The following is a 15,027-nucleotide window of genomic DNA, read 5'->3' on the forward strand; positions in this document are numbered from 1 at the left end:
ATGCTGCTGCATTACCCCAGGCCAGCAGATGCACCACCACTCTTACTTTCTGGAACTACTTTAACAACCATGCCAACTAAAGTTCCTTGAAATGCATTTTGAGAACTTTGAAGTATTTATGAGCCTTTGTAAAGCTAGCTGGTGGCCAGATGAGTCAGGTGCCCATGAAGTACAGGAGCCAGTAGGAAACAGCTGCTTAGCATAGGACGAGTGAGACAACCTGCCATGTCTTTTTGGTTGGTGTACCGGGGGACTTCGTCTCTTTTTCAAGGTTGAGAACAAGACTGGAACCGGGTAGGGTTAGCAGAGCGTGCTCGACATTCTCTGTCATGGCGCTGACTAGATTTTATAATACATATTTGCTTGAACTGTCAAGATTTGTCATCTTCAGCCCTTCTTCTCTCTGTTCTTTGCCTGTGTGAGCCCCTAGCTATTCTTGCTTCCCCTTTGCCCCTCTAGAATAAGCCTAAGCGGAGTTTGCGGAGTTCTGCTACGCGGAACTCTGCGAAGTGTAAAAAAACTCTGCTGTGCATTAGATAAATGCTGTTCGCAGTGATTCTCAGTGCCAGTTGCTTGTCCACACTGTGCAATCATCGTGATCGGCACCATGCACAGCGCAAGCAGGCGCTGCTTCCTTTCTGCTGCTTGATTAGATTTTTATTCGCGCGGCAGCTTTCTCAACGCGAACGGACAGTTATTCAACACGAGCGGTAACGAGCATACGCGACCACTTGCAATGAGAAACCTGACTGCTCACGCTGAGAAATCTCGCCAGGAGGTTGATTTTCCACGCTCGTGCTCGCCAACTTGATGTTGACTATCGCGAACAATGAAAAATCTCCCAGAGATGTGGATTTTCTTCACTCGCGCTCGCCAACTTGACATTGACGAATGTGAGTGAGGGAAAAAGCTCGGCGTTCAGAACTTCGCGCGTGATGCGGAGTGCGGAAAACTCAGAGAGCGGAGCGGAGTTCACCGCCCAGACTTACTCTAGAAACGCCTTCCACTTAGTGTCTTTAATTGGTCAGTTCTGTGCTAGATGGACCTACTGGGGAGAGTTCTGCCAAACTTTTTGGCATTTACTTTTGTATTGTTACAAGCCAGGATAACTGTTGAATAAAGTAGTCACTTCATAGAAAATATTGAAAGTTGAAACTCCTTTTATTCTCCCTTTTCCTTTTTGTCTGCCTGGTTAAATCCCACTTTCTTGTTCTTTCTCTTTCTCTCTATCTCCCTTTATTCTTTATTCTTTTAATCCTGTTACTGTCCTCTCTTCTTTCCAGTACATCTTTCTCTTTTCTTCTATCCACCTCTTACCTTCTCTTCCATGCTTTTTCCTCTCTCCTTTACACCCCTTGCGTCCTTCTCCATTCCGTTTCACTGCTGTTTCTTCCTTTCTTTAATTTCATTATCTTTTCCTCTTTCCTTCCTTGTCTAACTCTATTCTCTCAGCTTTTTTGTTATCCATCCTACCCATTTTTCTTCTCTTTTCTTTCTCGTTTATAGTCCCTCCCCCACCCCAAGGCCTCTGTACTAACATGATTTCTTTTTTTCTATGTCTCAATTTCTCCTTTCTTTCTTTTTTACCCTGATTTCCATCTCATTCCCAAGTGTGGCCCTGCTTCATCTGTGCTTACTCTACCACCCTCTCTCTCTCTCTCTCTCCATCTCTCTCTCTCTCTCTCTCTCTCTCCCTCCCTCTCTCTCTCTCTCTCTCTCTCTCCATCTCTCTCTCTCTCTCTCTCTCTCTCTCTCCCTCCCTCTCTCTCTCCCTCTCTCTCTCTCTCTCTCTCTCTCTCCCTCCCTCTCTCTCTGTCTCTCTCTCTCTCTCTCTCCCTCCCTCTCTCTCTGTCTCTCTCTCTCTCTCTGTCTCCATCTCTCTCTCTCTCTCTCTCTGTCTCTCTCTCTCTCTCTCTCTCTCTCTCCCTCCCTCTCTCTCTCTCTCTCTCTCTCTCCATCTCTCTCTCTCTCTCTCTCTCTCTCTCTCCCTCCCTCTCTCTCTCCCTCTCTCTCTCTCTCTCTCTCTCTCTCTCTCCCTCCCTCTCTCTCTGTCTCTCTCTCTCTCTCTCCCTCCCTCTCTCTCTGTCTCTCTCTCTCTCTCTGTCTCCATCTCTCTCTCTCTCTCTCTCTGTCTCTCTCTCTCTCTTTGTCTCCACCCGAAGGGCTCAGCAGAAAGACTATTTCATTCTTTTATTTTCTATACCCTATCTCTCCTCCTGGAGGGCTCAGCAGATACACTATTGCAAGCTGTCCTTGTATACCCACTATCTCTCCATAAGAGCTCAACAGTAACACAATTTCATTCTGTCTTTTTGTATTCTCTCTGTCTCTCTCTGTCTCCCCCTGAGAGATCAGAGGTATAACTATTCCATTCTCTCCTTCCTGAGGTCTCACCAGGAGCACATTCCATTCTGTCATTTGGTAGATCCTCTCTCTCTCCCTCTCTCTCTCTCTCTCTCTCTCTCTCTCTCTCTTCATCTCTCCTCCTGGAGGGCTCAGCAGATACACTAATTCAGTCTGTCCTTGTATGCCCTGTCTCTCTTTATCTTTTCCTAAGAGCTCAACAGTAGCGCTATTTCCTTCTGTCTTTTTGTATTGCCTCTCTCTCTTCTCGTTCTGCCTTCTCCCAGGGAGCTTGGCAGTAATACTATATTTTAGTCTGTCCTTTGTTATACTCCCTCTCTCTCCGTGTCTCCTCTCTGAGGACTCAACAGTAACACAATTCCATTCTCTCCTTCCTGAAGTCTCACCAGGAGCACTATTTCGTTATGTCCTTTTGTATACCCTCTTTCTGACTCCTACTCATTTTGTAGAACCTCACTCGCTCTCTTTCTCCTCCCCGAAGAACTCAGCAGTAACACTATTTCATTCTGTTCTTTTGTATACCCTCTCTGCCTCCCTCTGAGAGCTCAGCAGTAGCTCTGTTTCATTCTTCCCTTTACTATACCCCTTTGCTCTCTTTGTTACCTTCTTATTGGCTCTGCAGTTACACTAATCCAGTTTCTCCTCCCAGAGGCCTCAGCAGTCACATTATTTTATCTCTCTTTCGTGACCTTTCTCTCTCTCCTCCCTGAGTCTCAGCAGTAACATTATTTCATCTCTCAGGTATGCCCTCGGGTCTCAGCAGTAACATTATTTAATATCTCAGTCATGCCCTCTCTCTCCTCCCATAACATTATTTCATTCTCTCATGTATGCCCTCCCCCTCTGTCATCTCTGAGGTGTCAGCAGTCATGCCCTCCCTCTCCTCCCTGAGTCTCAGCAGTAACATTATTTCATCTCTCAGTCATGCCCTCCCTCTCCTCCCTGAGTCTCAGTAGTAACATTATTTCATCTTTCAGTAATGCCCTCTCTCATCCCGGAGGTCTCAGCAGTAACATTATTTCATCTCAGTCATACCCTCCCCGAGTCTCAGTAGAAACATTATTTCATCTCTCAGTAATGCCTTCCCTCTCTCTCCTTCCTGAGGTCTCAGCCGAAACATTATTTCATCTCTCAGTAGGGGAGACAGCCATGACAACGCGGGCGTTACACCGCGCTGCCATTACGACGCTGCCATCACAGTGCAAGTCGTTACAACGACTTGCGCTGGAGGGCGCTCTTGGTAAAGGAATAGTTTTATTTTCTATTTCAACACCTTCCCTACTTTTACGTGGCCTGGAGTGGGAATAGAAAATTAAACTATTCCACAATCCAGCGCCTACAGCGCAAGTCGTTGTAACGACTTGCGTTGTAATGGATGCGTCGTAATGGCAGCGTGGGGTAACGCCCGCGTTCTCATGACATACATCCCTCAGTAGTGCCTTCCATCTCTCTCCTTCCTGAGGTCTCAGCTGTAACATTATTTCATCTCAGTCATGCCCTCTTTCCTCCCTGAAGTCTCAGCAGTCACATTATTTAATCTCTCAGTCATGCCCTTTCTCTCTGGCCTCCCTGAGTCTCAGTAGTAAAATTATTTCATCTCTCAGTAATGCCTTCCGTCTCCCTCCTTCCGGAGGTCTCAGCAGTAACACTGGTTCTTGTTCCTGCAGCTAAAGCTGATGGCACAAAGGTGACGGAGAGAATCCGGTTGGAGATGCCAAAGGTGGATGCTGTGTTCGTGGGCACTGGGGACCTGTTTGCTGCTATGCTCCTGGCTTGGACGCACCATCACCCCAATGATTTTAAGGTGAGGGACACGCAGTATCCTCATGGTCATTCAGTTCTGCACTTTACCTCAACTTTCGGCAGAAGGACATTTGTGAGCCCAGAGAAGATCCCAGTGGCACTGGGCGGGGGGAGCTCTACTTCCCAAAAAAAATGGAGCTTCTTGTGTTATCAGGTTGGTCATCAGTGAGGTCCTCTGTTGAGATCAGGGAGGAAGACTTGTTTTCCCACCTCTGGGAACATGTATTAATGGCCCTTTACTTCCTGGGTCCGGGGAGGAAATGCTCTCATTAGGCTCTGGTGGGCGTACTCAAGTTGGGCTCTGATTTAAATCCTCCTATCAGGCTCTTGTGGAAGTTCTCTGGTTGGGCTTTGGCAGAAGTCTTCACCTTGGGCTCTGGTGTGTGTCTCCCTGTTGGATTCTGGTGGCAGTCCTCCCATTGGGCTCTGGTAGGAGTCCTCTCAATGGGCTCTGGTGGGAGTACACCCGTTGGGCTCTGGTGGGAGGGAGTCCTCCCGTTGGGCTCTGGTGGGAGTACACCCGTTGGGCTCTGGTAGGAGTCCTCTCAATGGGCTCTGGTGGGAGTCCTCCAGTTGGGCTCTGGTGGGAGTACACCCGTTGGGCTCTGGTGGGAGGGAGTCCTCCCGTTGGGCTCTGGTGGGAGGGAGTCCTCCCATTGGGCTTTGGTGAGAGTCCTCGAATTGGGTTCTGGTGGGAGTCGTCCCGTTGGGCTCTGGTGAGAGTCCCCCTGTTGGGCTCTGGTGGGAGTCCCCCTGTTGGGCTCTGGTGGGAGTCCCCCTGTTGGGCTCTGGTGGGAGCCCCCCTGTTGGGCTCTGGTGGGAGTCCCCCTGTTGGGCTCTGGTGGGAGTCCCCCTGTTGGGCTCTGGTGGGAGTCCCCCTGTTGGGCTCTGGTGGGAGCCCCCCTGTTGGGCTCTGGTGGGAGCCCCCCTGTTGGGCTCTCATGGGATTCCCCCTGTTGGGCTCTGGTGGGAGTCCCCCTCTTGGGCTCTGGTGGGAGTCCCCCTCTTGGGCTCTGGTGGGAGTCCCCCTCTTGGGCTCTGGTGGGAGTCCCCCTGCTGGGCTCTGGTGGGAGGCCCCCTGTTGGGCTCTGGTGGGAGTCCCCCTATTGCGCTCTGGTGGGAGTCCCCCTATTGGGCTCTGGTGGGAGTCCCCCTATTGGGCTCTGGTGGGAGTCCCCCTATTGGGCTCTGGCGGGAGTCCCCCTATTGGGCTCTGGTGGGAGTCCCCCTATTGGGCTCTGGTGGGATTCCCCTATTGGGCTCTGGTGGGTGTCCCCCTATTGGGCTCTGGTGGGAGTCCCCCTATTGGGCTTTGGTGGGAGTCACCCTATTGGGCTCTGGTGGGAGTCCCCCTATTGGGCTCTGGTGGGAGTCCCCCTATTGGGCTCTGGTGGGAGTCCCCCTGTTGGGCTCTGGTGGGAGTCCCCATGTTGGGCTCTGGTGGGAGTCCCCCTGTTGGGCTCTGGTAGGAGTCCCCCTGTTGGGCTCTGGTGGGAGTCCCCGTGTTGGGCTCTGGTGGGAGTCCCCCTGTTGAGTTCTGGTGGAAGTCTCCCTGTTGGGTTCTGGTGGAAGTCTCCGTGTTGGGTTCTGGTGGAAGTCCTCCCGTTGGGCTCTGGTGGGAGTCCCCCTATTGGGCTCTGGTGGGAGTCCCCCTATTGGGCTCTGGTGGGAGTCCCCCTATTGGGCTCTGGTGGGAGTCCCCCTGTTGGGTTCTGGTGGAAATCTCCCTGTTGGGTTCTGGTGGGAGTCCCCCTGTTGGGTTCTGGTGGGAGTCCCCCTGTTGGGTTCTGGTGGGAGTCCCCCTATTGGGCTCTGGTGGGAGTCCCCCTGTTGGGCTCTGGTGGGAGTCCCCCTATTGGGCTCTGGTGGGAGTCCCCCTGGTGGGAGTCCTCCCATTGGTCTCTGGGTGAGAGGGAGTCCCCCTGTTTGGGCTTTGGTGGGAGGCCCCCTGTTGGGCTCTGGTGGGAGTACCCCTGTTGGGCTCTGGTGGGAGTCCCCCTATTGGGCTCTGGTGGGAGTCCCCCTGTTGGGCTCTGGTGGGAGTCCCCCTGTTGGGCTCTGGTGTGAGATCCCCTATTAGGCTCTGGTGGGAGTCCCCCTGTTGGGTTCTGGTGGGAGTCCTCCCATTGATCTCTTGGTGAGAGAGAGTGCTCCCATTGGGCTATGGTAGGAATCCTCCTGTTGGCTTCCACCAGAGTCCTCCCATTGGTCTCTGGTAGGATTCCTCCTGTTGGGCTTTCGTAGGAGTCCTCCCTTTGTTCTCTGGTGGGAGTCCTCCCTTTGTTCTCTGGTGGGAGTCCTCCCTTTGTTCTCTGGTGGGAGTCCTCCCTTTGTTCTCTGGTGGGAGTCCTCCCATTGGTCTCTGGTGGGAGCTATTCTGTTGGGTTCCAGTGGGAGTCCTCCAGTTGGGCTCTTGTTGGGAGTCCTCCAGTCAGGCTCTTGTTGGGAGTCCTCCAGTCAGGCTCTTGTTGGGAGTCCTCCATTTGGGCTCTGGTGGGAGTACTCCCATTGGGCTCTGGTAGGAGTCCTCCCATTGGTCACTGATGGGAGTCCTCCTGTTGGGGACCAGTGGGAGTCCTCCTGTTGGGTTCCAGTGGGAGTTCTCCAGTTGGGCTCTGGTTGGGAGTCCTCCCGTTGGGCTCTGGTGTGTGTCTCCCATTGGGCTGTGTTGGGACGGAGTCCCCCCCTCACCTTGGGATCTGATGGGATTCCTAATGTTGTTCTCTACTAGGAGTCCTCCCATTGGACTCTGGTGGAAGTCCTCATGTTTGGCTCTGGTGGGAGTCTTCATGTTGGTTCCAGTGGGAGTCCTCCCGTTGGGCTCTGGTGGGAGTCCTCATGTTGGCTTCCAGTGGGAGTCCTCTAGTTGGGCTCTGGTTGGGAGTCCTCTCGGTCGGGCTCTTGTGGGAGTTCTTCTGTTGAGCTCTGTTAGAAGTTGTTGCATTGGTCTCTGGTTTAAGTCCTTGTTTTGGTCTCATCTGAGGGTCCCTCATCAGTACTCTTGTTGAGCTCTGGTTAGTGTTCTCTCATTAAGCTGGGGTAGGAGCCCACCCATTTGGCTATGGCAGGAGTTTTCACCTGGTGGAGTCTTCTTTTAGACTTTTCCTTGGAGCTTTCTTGCCAGTGTTAGTTTTGGTTGGAACACCTTCATTGGGATCTGGTAGAACCCCCCTGTTGACTTCTGAGGGAAAGACTCCCAATGGGCTATGGAGGAGTCCTCCTGGTGTGGTTCTGGTGGGGGCCCTCTTGCTCATTAAGGTAAATATTCATATTGGAGTCATCTAGAGTTCATCACACTGTATGAAATGAAATGAAATGAAATGAAAAATTATATTTATATAGCGCGTACACTACCCTAAGGCCTCGCAGCACTTTAACTGAAATCCAAAGGCGAGCAGGTTGGGGTGTTAACAGGCTCTTCCAAACAAGTGAGTTTTTAAAGACTTCCTAAATGCCATCTGATTTTTGTGCTCTCTAAGGACAGGCGGGAGGGAATTCCATATTCTTGCAGCATTGTGCGAGAATGAACGGCCGCCCCAACGAGCTCTGTTTATCTTAGTCGTGGTGGCCAGGTGCAACGAACTGGAGCGGAGAGATCTGAGGGGAAGGTAGGGAGTGGCTAAAGGGTACATTATAGCTGGACCTGTTCTTTGAATAGCTTTTTGGACAAGGCACATGGCTTTGAATTGTATCCTGGCTGCCACAGGAAACCAGTGTAGCTTCCTTACGGCATGTTTGGCCGATTGCCAGCGTGGGATATGAAAGAGCAGGCGGGCCGTGCAGTTTTGGGTGACCTGGAGTTTGTTGATCACTGCCACCGGTGCTCCCAGATAGAGAGCATTACCGTAATCCAGGCGAGAGAGTATCAGGGCCTGGACCATGATTCTCCTCGCCTGGAACGGAAGCAAAGGGAGCACTTTCCGGAGCATTCTCATCAGATCAAAACAGGTAGATGCAGTTTTGGTGGCCTGGAAAGTGAAGTCCAGCGATTTGTCAAGCCAAACTCCCAGACTTTTTATCTGAGGTTTGGGGGAAGGAGGAGGGCCCAGACACGTAGGCCAAATGGAGGCCAGAGTGGTAGGTGAAGGGTTGCCCAGTAGCATAACCTCTGTCTTCTCCCCATTCAGTCTGAGGCAGGAGGATTCCATCCATCTGGCCACTGCCTCTAAACATGGGCTCAGAGTGCTAGACGACCCCTCAGCGTGGTTCAATGAGACCACCAGCTGGGTGTCGTCTGCGTAGGTGACAATACGCACGCCAAATGGATGGACTATCTCCGCTAGGGGCCTCATGTAGGTGACAATACGCACGCCAAACGGATGGACTATCTCCGCTAGGGGCCTCATGTAGACATTAAAAAGTGTGGGGCTCAAGGCGGAGCCTTGAGGAACCCCACAACTGAGTGGCTGCTTGGTTGAAACAGCCTCCCCGTCAAACACCTGAAAGAAGCGCTCGTCCAGGAAGGAGGTGAGCCATGCCAGGGCCGTCATTAGGACGATGTAATAAAGTGGCATGGTTAACCGTGTCGCACAGTTCTTGTTTCTTCGGTCACTGCTAGCAAGGCTGTCTCAGTCCCATGTTGGGGACGAAATCCCATCTGGGAGGCACACAGCAGATTGTTAGATTCTAGATAATCTACTAAGATGTTATTATGTGCTTTTCTAGCAGTTTACTCATCCAGGGTAACAGGGAGATGGGGCGGAAATTAGCTAAGTTACTTTGATCTAGAGTGGTTTTTTTTTTAAAAGAGCCTTGACCATTGCACAATTCTAGGATGTCAGAACTGTGCTCGAGATAATTGAGCTGTTAAGAATGTCAAGAATAACTGGACGGATAGCATCAATGACCAAGGTAAGGGACTGTGGGGGTGCTGGGTCACTAGGGGATCCTGAGGTGACTCTAGAAATTATTTTATCTAGAGAAACAGGATCTAAGAGGGTGAATTTTTCCAGTATACAGGGGGCTAGTGTATTGGGGCTCGGTATTGTGGCATCATCAGATTCAATTCTGTCAGCAATAAAAAAAGAATAGATGTTCTGGATCTTCTGAAAGAAGAAGGTTGCTAGATTATTGCAACGGGCTAATGCCCCATCTGGCGACATTCGCTCAGGGGAGGGGAGATCAAAGATTTAGCTATTCTAAAAATTTCTTTAGGGGCATTTGCGGCCAAGTTAATTTTTGTTTCATAAAACTGGGCTTGAGCTAACTTAATTTCCTTTTTATAGAGCCTAATTGCGGCTCTATGATCTTCCTTCTTGAGTTGTGAGCGGTCGTGTCTCCAGATTCTTTCCAATTTGCGGCATGATTGTTTCATGTCCCTTAATCTGGGAGTATACCAAGGGGCTACTTTTTGCCTTTTTATAGAATGCAGGGGTTCCTTCGGGAGGACTAGGTCAAGGGAGTTATTAATCTAATTGTCAAAGTTGGTGCTGGCTATATTGGGATTAGAAACTTTCGAGGGTTTGAGTTGAGCAAGCACAGATTCCCATTTGGAAGAGGGAAGTCTGGACCATTTCATACCCCAATGTTTTTTAGGTTCTCGCACGGGAGGGGAGTTTCTTGTTATCCAGGTGAAAGGTATTAGATAATGGTCGGTCCAGGGCAGTGGCACAGGTGTCAAGTATCAAGTACGCTTTCCTGCCATGGCTTTGAGCTTTTGTTTTTCTATGCAGTTGGCGTGCGAGAAGACGGTATCTGCGATGCAGCATGTTCTTCAGAGGACCATCAGCTGTGCTAAAGGTGAGAATGAAGCCCAAAGTCTATGAAGAGATCACCTGCTGCTGACCCCTCTTGCTGTACCCCTCTCAGCTGAGCTCACCCGCTGCTGACCCCTCTTGCTATACCCCTATCTGCTGAGATCACCTGCTGCTGACCTCTCTTGCTATACCCCTCTCAGCTGAGCTCACCCGCTGCTGACCCCTCTTGCTATACCCCACTCTGCTGAGCTCACCCGCTGCTGACCCCTCTTGCTATACCCCTATCTGCTGAGATCACCCGCTGCTGACCTCTCTTGCTATACCCCTCTCAGCTGAGCTCACCCGCTGCTGACCCCTCTTGCTATACCCCTATCTGCTGAGCTCACCGGCTGCTGACCCCTCTTGCTATACCCCTCTCTGCTGAGATCACCTGCTGCTGACCCCTCTTGCTATACCCCTATCTGCTGAGATCACCTGCTGCTGACCTCTCTTGCTATACCCCTCTCAGCTGAGCTCACCCGCTGCTGACCCCTCTTGCTATACCCCTATCTGCTGAGATCACCCGCTGCTGACCCCTCTTGCTGTACCCCTCTCAGCTGAGCTCACCCGCTGCTGACCCCTCTTGCTATACCCCTATCTGCTGAGATCACCCGCTGCTGACCCCTCTTGCTATACCCCTATCTGCTAAGATCACCCGCTGCTGACCCCTCTTGCTATACCCCTATCTGCTGAGATCACCTGCTGCTGACCTCTCTTGCTATACCCCTCTCAGCTGAGCTCACCCGCTGCTGACCCCTCTTGCTATACCCCTCTCAGCTGAGCTCACCCGCTGCTGACCCCTCTTGCTATACCCCTATCTGCTGATATCACCCGCTGCTGACCCCTCTTGCTGTACCCCTCTCAGCTGAGCTCACCCGCTGCTGACCCCTCTTGCTATACCCCTATCTGCTGAGATCACCCGCTGCTGACCTCTCTTGCTATACCCCTCTCAGCTGAGCTCACCCGCTGCTGACCCCTCTTGCTATACCCCCATCTGCTAAGATCACCCGCTGCTGACCCCTCTTGCTATATCCCTCTCAGCTGAGCTCACCGGCTGCTGACCCCTCTTGCTATACCCCTATCTGCTGAGATCACCCGCTGCTGACCTCTCTTGCTATACCCCTCTCAGCTGAGCTCACCCACTGCTGACCCCTCTTGCTATACCCCTATCTGCTGAGATCACCCGCTGCTGACCCCTCTTGCTATACCCCTCTCTGCTGAGATCACCCGCTGCTGACCCCTCTTGCTATACCCCTCTCAGCTGAGCTCTCCCGCTGCTGACCCCTCTTGCTATACCCCTATCTGCTGAGATCACCCGCTGCTGACCTCTCTTGCTATACCCCTCTCAGCTGAGCTCACCCGCTGCTGACCCCTCTTGCTATACCCCTCTCTCCTGAGATCACCCGCTGCTGACCCCTCTTGCTATACCCCTCTCTGCTGAGATCACCCGCTGCTGACCCCTCTTGCTATACCCCTCTCAGCTGAGCTCACCCGCTGCTGACCCCTCTTTCTATACCCTTCCCTGCTGAGCTCACCCGCTGCTGACCCCTCTTGCTATACCCCTCTCTGCTGATCTCACCCGCTGCTGACCCCGCTCATTATACTCCTGTCCGAAGAGCTCACTCGCTACTGACCCCTCTTGCTATACCCCTCTCTGCTGAGCTCACCCGCTGCTGACCCCTCTTGCTGTACCCCTCTTTGCTGAGATCACCCGCTGCTGACCCCTCTTGCTATACCCCTCTCAGCTGAGCTCACCCGCTGTTGACCCCTCTTGCTATACCCCTCCCAGCTGAGCTCACCCACTGCTGACCCCTCTTTCTATACCCCTCCCTGCTGAGCTCACCCGCTGTTGACCCCTCTTGCTGTACCCCTCTCAGCTGAGCTCACCCACTGCTGACCCCGCTCATTATACTCCTGTCCGAAGAGCTCACTCGCTACTGACCCCTTTCGCTATACCCCTCTCTGCTGAGCTCACCCGCTGCTAACCCCTCTTGCTATACCCCTCTCTGCTGAGATCACCTGCTGCTGACCCCTCTTGCTATACCCCTCTCTGCTGAGCTCACCCGCTGCTGACCCCTCTTGCTATACCCCTCTCAGCTGAGCTCACCCGCTGTTGACCCCTCTTGCTGTACCCCTCTCAGCTGAGCTCACCCGCTGCTAACCCCTCTTGCTATACCCCTCTCAGCTGAGCTCACCTGCTGCTGACCCCTCTTGCTATACCCCTCTCTGCTGAGCTCACCCGCTGCTGACCCCTCTTGCTATACCCCTCTCTGCTGAGATCACCTGCTGCTGACCCCTCTTGCTATACCCCTCTCTGCTGAGATCACCTGCTGCTGACCCCTCTTGCTATACCCCTCTCTGCTGAGCTCACCCGCTGCTGACCCCTCTTGCTATACCCCTCTCAGCTGAGCTCACCCGCTGTTGACCCCTCTTGCTGTACCCCTCTCAGCTGAGCTCACCCGCTGCTAACCCCTCTTGCTATACCCCTCTCAGCTGAGCTCACCTGCTGCTGACCCCTCTTGCTATACCCCTCTCTGCTGAGCTCACCCGCTGCTGACCCCTCTTGCTATACCCCTCTCTGCTGAGATCACCTGCTGTTGACCCCTCTTGCTGTACCCCTCTCAGCTGAGCTCACCCGCTGCTAACCCCTCTTGCTATACCCCTCTCAGCTGAGCTCACCTGCTGCTGACCCCTCTTGCTATACCCCTCTCAGCTGAGCTCACCTGCTGCTGACCCCTCTTGCTATACCCCTCTCTGCTGAGCTCACCCGCTGCTGACCCCTCTTGCTATACCCCTCTCTGCTGAGATCACCTGCTGCTGACCCCGCTCATTATACTCCTGTCCGAAGAGCTCACTCGCTACTGACCCCTCTAGCTATCTTGCTATACCCCTCTCTGGTGAGCTCACCCGCTGCTGACCTCTCTTGCTATACCCCTCTCTGCTGAGATCACCTGCTGCTGACCCCTCTTGCTATACCCCTCTCTGCTGAGATCACCCCCTGCTGACCCCTCTTGCTATACCCCTCTCTGCTGAGATCACCCGCTGCTGACCCCTCTTGCTGTACCCCTCTCTGCTGAGCACACCCGCTGCTGACCTCTCTTGCTATACCCCTCTCTGCTGAGCTCACACGCTGCTGACCCCTCTTTCTATACCCCTCTCTGCTGAGCTCTCCTGCTGCTGACCCCTCTTGCTATACCCCTCTCTGCTGCGCTCACCCGCTGCTGACCCCTCTTGCTAAACCCCTCTCTGCTGAGCTCGCCCGCTGCTGACCCATCTTGCTATACCCCTCTCTGGTGAGCTCACCCGCTTCTGACCCCTCCTGCCCTACCCCTCTCTGGTTAGCTCACCCACTGCTGACCCACTTGCTATACCCCTCTCTGCTGAGCTCACCCGCTGCTGACCCCTCTTGCTATACCCCTCTCTGCTGAGCTCACCCGCTGCTGACCCCTCTTGCTATACCCCTCTCTGGTGAGCTCACCCGCTGCTGACCCATCTTGCTATACCCCTCTCTGCTGCGCTCACCCACTGCTGACCCCTCTTTCTATACCCCTCTCTGCTGAGCTTACCCACTGCTGACCCCTCTTGTTATACCCCTCCCTGCTGAGATCACCCGCTGCTGACCCCTCTCTGCTGAGCTCACCCACTGCTGACCCCTCTTGCTATACTTATCTCTGCTGAGCTCACCCGCTTCTGACCCCTCTTGCTATACCCCTCTCTGCTGAGCTCTCCTGCTGCTGACCCCTCTTGCTATACCCCTCTCTGCTGAGCTCACCCACTGCTGACCCCTCTCCGCTGAGCTCACCCGCTGCTGACCACTCTTTCTATACTACTCTCTGCTGAGATCACTCGCTGCTGACTCCAGTCTGATCCTGTCTGCTGAGCTCACCCGCTGCTGACCCCTCTTGCTATACCCCTCTCTGCTGAGCTCACCCGCTGCTGACCCCTCTCTGCTGAGCTCACCCGCTGCTGACCCCTCTCTACTGAGCTCACCCACTGCTGACCCCTCTCTGCTGAGCTCACCCGCTGCTGACCCCTCTCTGCTGAGCTCACTCGCTGCTGACCCCTCTCTGCTGAGCTCACCCGCTGCTGACCCCTCTCTGCTGAGCTCACTCGCTGCTGACCCCTCTCTGCTGAGCTCACCTGCTGATGACCCCTCTCTGCTGAGCTCACCCGCTGCTGACCCCTCTCTGCTGAGCTCACCTGCTGCTGACTCCACCGGGTTTTCCTTACACGCCTCTCTCGTTCCCTTGCAGCACTGGCCGGGCCTGGGAAGAAGCCCTTGTCGGCCCACCTGGACCTGCGGATGGTGCAGAGTAAGAAGGATATCGAGGACCCTGAGCTGATCGTGTCGGCGGTGGTGCTGTGAGCACCGTGCCCGCCTTCCATGTCTCCGTGCCCTCCGTGTTCCCTACCCCCGTGCGTGTAATGTTTGCCTTGGATGTGTTATTGATTCTGTGATTCGTGCCCAATGTGGACAGAAATACACACGTGGAACTCAGCCCTGCCTCCGACTGATGTTTGTTCACAATCCAAATAAGTAAGACACATGAATATGAACCCCCAGCAGGTACAGACACAGGGGTTCATGGGGTGCAAGCCCCCTTGTGTGCGGTGATTGACGTATGATGCTTCGTGCCTTGCATCTGGTGTCTGGAGTAAAAGCCGTGTTTCGTGACACGTGCTAGTGTATGGGGGCAGATGTCGTATAATATGCTATGATAATAAATATATGTTTTGTGGCATAGCCTTGGTGTATGAGGTGATTGTCATATGATGTGTTGTGTCACTGAACTGGGGTATGGGAACCATTGTCATATTACGTTGTGCCACCGCCGTAGTTCATGCAGTTCTCTGTCATATTGAGTTATATCACTGCTCTAGTGTTTAGAGGTGATTGGCTTATTGTGTTGTGCCACTGTCCTTGTGTGTGCGGTTATTTGTTATATTGTGTTGTAACTCAGCCCTTGTGTCTGGTGGTGATTGTCATATTGAGTTGTGCCATGGCTCTGGTGTATGGGAGTCATTGTCCTATTGTGCTGTGCCACCGCCCTGGTGTGTGCGGTTCTTTGTTATATTGTGTTGTATCTCAGCCCTTGTGTCTGGTGGGGATTTTCATATTGAGTTG

The 15,027-nt window shown here is 53.1% G+C and overlaps 1 protein-coding gene across 1 annotated transcript in view; it reads left to right on the forward strand.

Moving 5' to 3' along the window:
* The window catches only part of PDXK (pyridoxal kinase), a 422,726-nt gene extending 408,326 nt beyond the window's left edge, over positions 1-14,400 (forward strand). Inside the window, exons 10-12 of the mRNA XM_078656403.1 lie at positions 4,032-4,168; positions 9,840-9,906; positions 14,156-14,400. Coding sequence (XP_078512529.1) covers positions 4,032-4,168; positions 9,840-9,906; positions 14,156-14,268 — 317 coding nt within the window. The 3' untranslated portion in view covers positions 14,269-14,400. The remainder of the gene's footprint in view (positions 1-4,031; positions 4,169-9,839; positions 9,907-14,155) is intronic.
* Positions 14,401-15,027: the final 627 nt, after the last annotated feature.

The sequence above is a fragment of the Lissotriton helveticus genome, chromosome 8, assembly GCF_964261635.1.
Source record: "Lissotriton helveticus chromosome 8, aLisHel1.1, whole genome shotgun sequence".
NCBI classification, from domain to species: Eukaryota; Metazoa; Chordata; class Amphibia; order Caudata; family Salamandridae; genus Lissotriton; species Lissotriton helveticus.